Source organism: Cuculus canorus, chromosome 12, assembly GCF_017976375.1.
Source record: "Cuculus canorus isolate bCucCan1 chromosome 12, bCucCan1.pri, whole genome shotgun sequence".
In the NCBI taxonomy this organism is placed as follows: domain Eukaryota; kingdom Metazoa; phylum Chordata; class Aves; order Cuculiformes; family Cuculidae; genus Cuculus; species Cuculus canorus.
Genome location: NC_071412.1, coordinates 7,236,486 through 7,245,109, shown reverse-complemented (window position 1 = coordinate 7,245,109; position 8,624 = coordinate 7,236,486). Strand labels below are relative to the sequence as shown.

At 40.6% G+C, this 8,624-nt stretch overlaps 1 protein-coding gene and 1 long non-coding RNA gene across 5 annotated transcripts in view; one reads left to right on the top strand and one right to left on the bottom strand.

Moving 5' to 3' along the window:
• The first annotated feature begins 660 nt into the window (after positions 1-660).
• Positions 661-8,624, top strand: part of CFAP161 (cilia and flagella associated protein 161) — a 12,694-nt gene continuing 4,730 nt past the window's right edge. Inside the window, exons 1-6 of one of the 4 annotated variants that reach the window (XM_054077626.1) lie at positions 661-3,356; positions 3,473-3,565; positions 4,716-4,951; positions 6,181-6,265; positions 7,073-7,231; positions 8,486-8,559. In XM_054077626.1, coding sequence (XP_053933601.1) covers positions 3,081-3,356; positions 3,473-3,565; positions 4,716-4,951; positions 6,181-6,265; positions 7,073-7,231; positions 8,486-8,559 — 923 coding nt within the window. In that variant the 5' untranslated portion in view covers positions 661-3,080. Of the gene's footprint in view, positions 3,566-4,715; positions 4,952-6,180; positions 6,266-7,072; positions 7,280-8,485; positions 8,560-8,624 lie in introns of all 4 variants that reach the window. The other 3 variants (XR_008451853.1, XM_054077627.1, XM_009561734.2) reach the window with 3 other exon arrangements.
• The window catches only part of LOC128853360 (uncharacterized), a 22,437-nt gene continuing 20,936 nt past the window's right edge, over positions 7,124-8,624 (bottom strand). Inside the window, exon 5 of the long non-coding RNA XR_008451859.1 lies at positions 7,124-7,245. This is a non-coding gene — a long non-coding RNA (uncharacterized LOC128853360). The remainder of the gene's footprint in view (positions 7,246-8,624) is intronic.

The window sequence follows — 8,624 nt, the reverse complement described above, 5'->3', positions numbered from 1 at the left end:
ACTCTGAATAGACGAGTGTGTGGGGAATACATTAAAATAAGAAACTGAAGTTACATTATTAACAAGCAAATTAATCATTTTAATAACCAGAAACATAATGACAGCAAAGAAAAATGATAGCTGTGCTCTGATTTAGAGCAGAATCAGAATAATGCTAGTACAAAATAATAAAATGAAAGGAGACAAATCATTCCAAAGAACATATGTTTTACTCCTGTGTAATGTAGTCTATATGGGTAACCAAATTTAGCACATTCATAATTTTCAACAGGAAAAACAAAGGAAAACATAAAAACTATAAATATTATCCCCAGGCAGTAAAGGCAGGTATTAAAAATATTATTATCCAACCTGATTGTGATTGAGCATTGTTTTAGTATTTTCTTCACTATGACCAGGATTTTATAAATTGCCAAACAGCAGACACAAGTAGATATTATCATTTTCACAATGAAATAAGAGGGTACAGAAGTGGAAGAGCTCACAGAAAAACTTAATGCTCTGCCACTTCCTCTAAACAAGGTTGGCATACATCTTTCTTAGACTTAATATATCTTCATATCCATTCAGACTTTGCCCCTTTGCCAGATTCAACTAAACGGTGATAATTAGTACTACTGATACATACTAACGCATTTATATGTTAAAGTACTTAATATTAATACACACCTTTAAATCTCATCAATTTGTATGCTGGCATAAGTTAAGACACAAAACATGGAACAATTCTTTCACAAGTACAGCTTTTCTTCACACCATTTAATAATGCAAACAACTGTTCAGAGCAAACATAGATTTTATCTGCTTAAAAGGAAAGTGACGTGTAACCTTCCTTTCAGGGAAGCTGTTTGATTTACAAACACTTTATAGAGCGCTCTTTTTGTTTGTTTTCATGGAATACCATGCAATCAGAAATGAAAGTCTTCCAGGTAACAAGGGTAGTCACAGCGAAATCCTACCAAAAGATGCATGGAGATATTTCTGTACACAATTACATCTTTCAGGTCAGTGCAAAAATAATTAGTATTTCTGCCACTGCAAACTATGATGCTTATTTTGGATCAAACTTTTATTTAACTGTGTTCATGTTGCATACTATTTTGAAGTGCACAATTTGCTCTACTTATTTATGCTGCTGATATTTTTTTCACTGCTTATTCTTTTTTATGTTTTCAGAAAAAAACTCCTTTTTTTCGGAAAACACTTCAGATTTCAAACCACATCTGATACTTGCAAAGGTATTTTATATTCGGCCAACATGAACAAAGATTCTTTCCTATTTCAACTAAACAATTTCAGCATTGCTTCTACAGGGCCAGGTGTAGGAAAGCGTCACTTACCACAACTGACCACAAAGTGGTGCTATTTCAACAAAAATTGATTTTATTTTGTCCATAAAAGGTTTGTGAAGTGCTCAAAAACTTTTTATGTAATAAACTTTTGCTTTCAAAACCAACCCACAAAAGAAACAGATTTCATGTTAACTCTTGTCAAAACTGGCTGATGATAACATGTAACCAAAGCTGTCCATAGAAGAAATGTTTTATTTTAAGCTTTATCTTCTAAGCTGCTCTGGGCAGGCCCCAGGAGGAGCATTCAGCTCATCTTACCTGCTTTGGACATTGATTGCATTTCATAGAGTGATAGAATCATAGAATCATTAAGTTTGGAAAAGACCGCTGAGACCATCCAATCCAAATGTCAGCCCAACACGACCATGCCTGTGAAACCATGTCCCGAAGTAGCAGATCTACAGTTTTTTTTGACATCTCCAGGGATGGTGACTCCACCACTTAGCAGGACTGCCTCTTCCAATGCCTTACCACTCTTTCGGTAAACAATTTTTTTCAAATATCCAATCTGAACCTATCCTGGCTCAACTTGAGGCCATTCCCTCTTGTCCTATTTCTTGTTACTTGGTTGAAGAGACCAGCATCAGCCTTGCTATAACCTCCTTTCAGGTAGTTGGAGAGAGCGATAATGTCTCCCCTCAGCCTCCTCTTTTCTAGCCTAAACATCCCCAGTGACCTAGTTCTCATAGCTTCGTTTCCCTTCTCTGGATGCACTCCAGCCCCTAAATGTCTTTCTTGTACTGAGGGCACCAAAATTGAACACAGTTTCACCAGTGCCGAGTACAGGGGGACAATCCCTTCCCTGCTCCTGCTGGCCACACCATTGCTGATAGAAGCCAGGATGCTCTTGACCTTCTTGGCCACCTGGGCACATTGGTGGCTGATGTTCAGCCACTGCCGACCACCACCTCCAGGTAGTTTTCCACCAGTCAGCTTTTCCTGAAGTCTGTAACTTGCACTGGGTGGTTGTGAGCCAACTGTGGGACCTGGCACTTGGCTTGGTGAACCTCACACAACTGACATCTGCCCATCCATTCAGCCTGTTCAGGTCCCTCTGCAGAGCCTTCCTGCCCTCCAGCAGATCGACACTGCTGCTCAGTTCGGTGTCATCTGCACATTTAGGGTGAGAGTGCTCACTCCATCCCTTCACAGAATCATAGAATCATAGAACAGTTTGGGTTGGAAGGGACCTTGAAGATCATCCAGTTCCAACCCCCTGCCATGGGCGGGGACATCCCACTAAATCAGACTGCGCAAGGCCCATCCAACGTGGCCTTGAACACCTCCAGGAAATGGGGCAGCCACAGCTTCCCTGGGCAACCTGTGCCAGTGTCTCACCACTCTCATGGTGAAGAAATTCTTCCTAATGTCCAGTCCAAATCTGCCCCTCTTCAGGCTATACCCATTCCTTCTAGTCCTATCCCCATAAGCCTTTGTAAACAGCCCCTCTCCAGCTTTCCTGCAGCCCCTTCAGGTACTGGAAGGTCTCTATAAGATCTTGGAGTCTTCTCCAGGCTGAACAATCCCAACTCTCTCAGCCTGTCCTTGTAGCAGAGGTGCTCCAGCCCTCTGATCACCCTTGTAGCCTCCTCTGGACCCATTCCAACAGCTCCATATCTTTCTTGTGTTGAGGATCCCAGAACTGGACACAAAACTCCGGATGAGGTCTCCCAGGAGAGGAACAGAGGGGCAGGATCCCCTCCCTCCCCGCTGTTCCCGCTGCTTTGGATGCAGCCCAGGACACTGTTGCCCTTCTGGGCTGTGAGCGCGCACTGCCGGCTCGTGTGGAGCTTCTCATGGACCATCACCCCAAGCCCTTCTCCACAGGGCTGCTCTCAGGCACTTCATCCCCATCGCGTACTGCAAACGGGGATTGCCCCCCCCGCCCCCGCCCGGGTGTTGCCATGGCGACAGAGGACGCGGAGCGGTGCAGGCGCCGCCATGGCTGCCTACAGCCCCCGGGGGCTCCTCGGGAACTGGGAGGCGGCGGCTCGGCAGGAGGAGGTAGCGTGGAGCCGGGTCCCCATGTCCTTTCTGGCCCCGGGGAGCCTCCCCCGCCCCTTCGGTTTTCCCCTCGATCCTTTACATTCGGTTTCAACCTGGCGCCTCTCCTCTGCCAGCAGGACCTCCTGAGGGATTTTCTGCGTAAAAGAGAACGAGGAGAACTTTTAATACAGAAAATAAACAAACTTGAGGATAAACTTTTTAAGAAGGTAATTAGAATCATAGAATAGTTTTGGTTGGAAAGGACCTCAAAGCCCATCCAGTTCCACCCCTGCCATGGGCAGGGACACCTCCCACCAGCCCAGGCTGCCCAAGGCCCATCCAACCTGGCCTGGAACACCTCCAGGGATGGGGCAGCCACAGCTTCCCTGGGCAACCTGTGCCAGCGCCTCACCACCCTCATGGTGAATAAATTCCTCCTTGTGTCCAGTCTAAATCTGCCCCTCTCCAGTTTATACCCATTCCCCTCGTCCTATCCCCACAAGCCTTTGTAAACAGCCCCTCTCCAGCTTTCCTGCAGCCCCTTCAGGTACTGGAAGGTCACTATAAGGTCTCCTCAGAGCCTTCTCTTCTCCAGGCTCAACATCCCCAACTTCCTCAGCCTGTCTTCCCATGGGACAGGCTTAAGAAGGTTTTGTCCATCCCCTATGATGCGACATAGAATGGCATGGCTGTTAGGAGTGTTTGTGCCACATGAAGAATGCTGTGATCAGCATTTTATTGACACAAAGAAACTTAATAGTTTAATTTAGAATCGTAGAATCACCAGGTTGGAAAAGACTTCTTGGATCATCGGTCCAACCATTCCTATCTGCCACTAAACCATGTCCCTGAGCACCCTGTCTACCCGTCCTTTAAATGCCTCCAGGGGTGGTGACTCAACCACCTCCCTGGGCAAATTTAACCATTTAATTTATCCATTAAGGCAGATACACTTTATACAGCGCTGGAGAAGACCCGGGATTTGTCCTCAGAGTGCTTCTACTGAACAGTGATTTCAGAGAGCTTTATATACACAGAGGTGTTTTCATATTCATATTTTTCCACCGAGTGACAAACACATCTTATTCCTGGAACCTCATTGCATATCCTGAGGGGGTGAGATCAGTCCCACACAGAGTCGTAGCCGTACACTTAGTACACCTAGTAGCCATACCTGTGTGGTCAATCTCAACAGCTCTGGGTGACAAGAAGGTAAAGGTCATTATCATTATCTTAGTTGTTAATCTTGGGTTTTTTTACACATTGCATTTGACATTCCATCTCACCATTTACAAATCACCATTTCATTATGTATTAAAATAGCTCTGATATTAGGTTCTGATAATTCCATAAATAATTATATCTATTTTCATTTAGATACAGCTGTCAGTATCTAAGGATGGTTTTGTTCATTTTGGAGACACTGTGATGCTTATGAACCCAGAGAGCCAATCCTCAGTGGAGAATCACCCAGGAGTGTGCAGCAGTCTGACTTTGGCAGTTTATCTGGATATAACATCCATATATTCGGTGGAATCATTGCAAGCCCCATGTGAAGTTAGTGCAGTCGAGAGTGTGGACCCTGTGGGTCGAAATACTTTTTGTATTTTAAGGTTTGGTACTTTATTCGGAGTTGTTTTCAATTATTATGTTATCTTTCAGAATCTTGTTATGAGAAATATGCAGTGAAGTTTGGTAACATACAAGTGAATTTGAGCTTGATTCTGCTGTGCTTATTACTGTGAATAATTCCAAGGAAGTTTAAATCAGCTTAGAGCTGGTATGAAAGCAGAATCGAGTTCACTGTATCATTTGGTAAACTCTGCAGTTAAAACAATGTGGTTGTATTTCAGCTGTAGAATACAAAACATGTCCAAAAAGCACTTAGTATTATTATTCATTCTCCTGCAAATACGGTCTCTGAAACAGAAATTTGTGTCAATGTTTTTGCTGTATATAAGCGGGCAATGTTTTTGTTACCATGAAAACCCCCATAACCAAACATATTTTCTCTCTCAAAGACATACTTAATTCCAGCTGTTTGTGGGAGAAGAAACAGAAGAACATGATCCTGATGAATAGTGGAAGGCTCTGCCTGAGTGCATGTATTTAACAACAATGATAATACTAATGCTTGAGAGTACAAACTAACCCATGTAATCCTGATTGAACAAAACACTTTGGGTTAGACCTAAGAAAGAATTTTGATGCCAAAGGCATAGTTTAGGCCTTCTAGAACTGCAACCAAAATACTTTTGCTTAGCGATTGTCTGATCTTAAGAGTTGTCAGCACTGAATGCTATCAACTCCCTAACTGACTACTGAGTTCATCAGTTATGTAGGGTTTTTTATGCTGACTATATTTAGAAAGCATAGCGCTTAATTTATGGATTCTGGAAATAGGGATATACCAGCATGTATGTTGATGTAATGAACCAAATTACTGAATATGTCATATACATTATTGGCAACATATGTTAAGTTGCAAAAAACACAAATGCACACTGTTCTGTTTTTAATCCATGATTTTTCAGATGCTCATATTACGTATATTTTAAAGGGGCCCTCAGTGATGAATTCCCATTGAGTTTTTAATTGGATGTTACCTTTCCACTGTGCATATTAATGAATAAAAAGTAATCAGTACAGCCCATTTCTATTCTGTTAAATATTGTAACCAGTAAGGCAAGTATGAAATATCTTTTCAGTTAAGATATTGTACATATTTTTAAAGGTAAACTTTATGCAACATGTTGCCACAAGACCTAACCGTAGACCAAAACAAACAAAAAAATAGTAAAGGTGATTATTTGAATGTCTGTTTCTTTTACAATTTTAACAGTGTTGATGGATCTGCAGTGGGTGAACCAATAAGGTTTGGGCAAAACTTTGGCCTTGGGACAACAGGAGGGCTTTCTGAACAAATGGTAAAGTAATAAAGTCACAAATGGCAACGGTAGCATAAACTGATAGTGTGCATTTAATTACTATATATGTGCATATAAAGCTGTACAGTGGTTAAATATATTAGCTCTTCAGAACAGATTCAAGTATCACACGTAGATCAAGATAAGCAATACCTGTTTAGAAGTTCATACAACTTGCCTGAGATCAGCTGTGCAGGACAAGGGGACTCTCAGCCAGAATGACTGGATAAAGGAGATTTAAAAAAAGAAAAGGGAAAATTAAAATTAGTTTGTGAATCACGAAATAATTCATCATTAGAGTGATTTTTTTTTTTTTTTACTTTTTCTTTAAATACATCCACAATAAGAAAATTTCATTTCTTATGAAGATAGATCTCAAATACTACTTAGCAGGCATATGAAATAACATACTATTCTATCATTCTGAGCGAACAGAGTTCCATTAAATGTTAACATCTTTTCCCTCTGGAAGTTAGAAGTAAATAGCTTCCAGAGGGAAATAACAGAAGTAAAAAACTGTTACATATGCACTCAAAATACAAAAGCACAACTTTGGTGATTGAGAATCTTTAGAATGTAAATTCATTTTTTAAATAGTATTCACCAGTCTGCATATAAAATAGCTTCTTAATGAGCTTATCAACAATGTAGAATCTATGTTATGGGGTTTGTGAGTGTAGTTTTAGCTTGGCAGACTGATTTTTCAAGAGCTGAGAGAAAGTTTTTTGTGTTGAATTTTTTTTTTTTAATTACTTGTCTTGTTTCTGTTATAATTATACTGTCCTTAATACATATTTTTATTTACAGTTCTATCTAGCAAGTGACCATAAATCATTTACAAGATTTGCTAAAAAATCTTGCCTTCAGCAAGTATATTTGTCAGATGAGCTTTCCTTTTTGACATGCTGGCAAGCTAACTTCTTGGATCCACAGCTGCGTCTGGAATGTGAAGGACTACCAGTTCCTGTAAGAAATTAAAACTGTACAAAATGTTATGAAGATTTAATTGAAACAGTAGGTGGAGCACTTAGGAAAAGTTTATGTCCATTTTATTCACATATTGTCCTTATATAAGTTCTGATCTGTAATTTTAGGAAGGGGAGAGGGACTTATAGAATGGTTTGGGTTGGAAGGGACCTTAAAGATCGTTCAGTTCCAACCCCCCTGCCATGGGCAGGGACATGTCCCACCAGACCAGGATGCTCAAGGCCCATCCAACCTGGCCATGAACACCTCCAGGGATGAAGCAATCTTTTTAATCAGGGAATGGGCGTATGTAACTGTGAGGTTCTGCTGTTCATTTTGAGATTGACTTGCTCAGTTTTTCTCCTCAGAATTTTTTAATGGTTGATATTCTCAAGTTCTGAGGATGCCGTGCTTGGAATCTGCCTTTCAGGATTTCTGAGCACTAAATTCCATTTCCAGCATTAGGAGCTCTGATTGATTAAAAACTCCTGTACATCACATTTAAAGACTATTAAAAAAACCAGCCACACAGCATATGGATAAGTGGATGTTTTTCCAAATGTGGTTTTTAACCTTTTGTAAATATATTAAGCAGATGCAGTATTTTCCTGTTCCACATGAGTGCTAGGCTTCCTGAAGTGCTGGGGGTATAGCAAAATATCACAAATATAACTCCCTACAGCCTTGAACTATGACTTACTTACACGAATCATCTCACTAGTAAACACAGTCAAAATTATGCAATTGTCAAAGACAATATTCTTTATTCACGGTATTGATAAATGAGCGTGACTAAAAATTAATTCCGTTATACATAAAAAATTGTAAATTGGTAAGGTCCATTTCTAGGCTGTCCCCCCAAACCATCTGGAACTCTCATATGGAAATATCAATTGTAAGTGGAATTACCTTGATGACACAGGCCACTGGAATGACTTTGTACTGCTTGCTTGACTTCATTTTATTTTATTTTTACGTGCCCAGCACAAGGGAGTGGAATGGGATGTATTGGACAGGAGAATGTGTCTGACCTGAGGGCTAAGCATTTAGCTGGTCTGAGCTGTTGACACAATTGTGTTGAGAACTGATAGGGTGTAAAACATCTCACTATCAATGTACAGGAGCCTCAGAGTCATGCAGAGTTTTACAGGCTTACACTAAACAGTAAACAAAAGTGTTTAATTTGAATAAGAATTGTTTAAATTAGTGTAAAAATGCCTGTCAAGTGTCTTCACTTGTTGGGTTTTTTTCCAGGCAGACTCCAAAATAGTGATTACTCATTGCTATACTAATCGGAGCTTAGCCATTCCAAGGAACTTTTGGACAAGGTAAGAATAATTTATAACTAGCGGAGACGTGCATAATGATGTGCCAACATCAAGAATTACTGTAA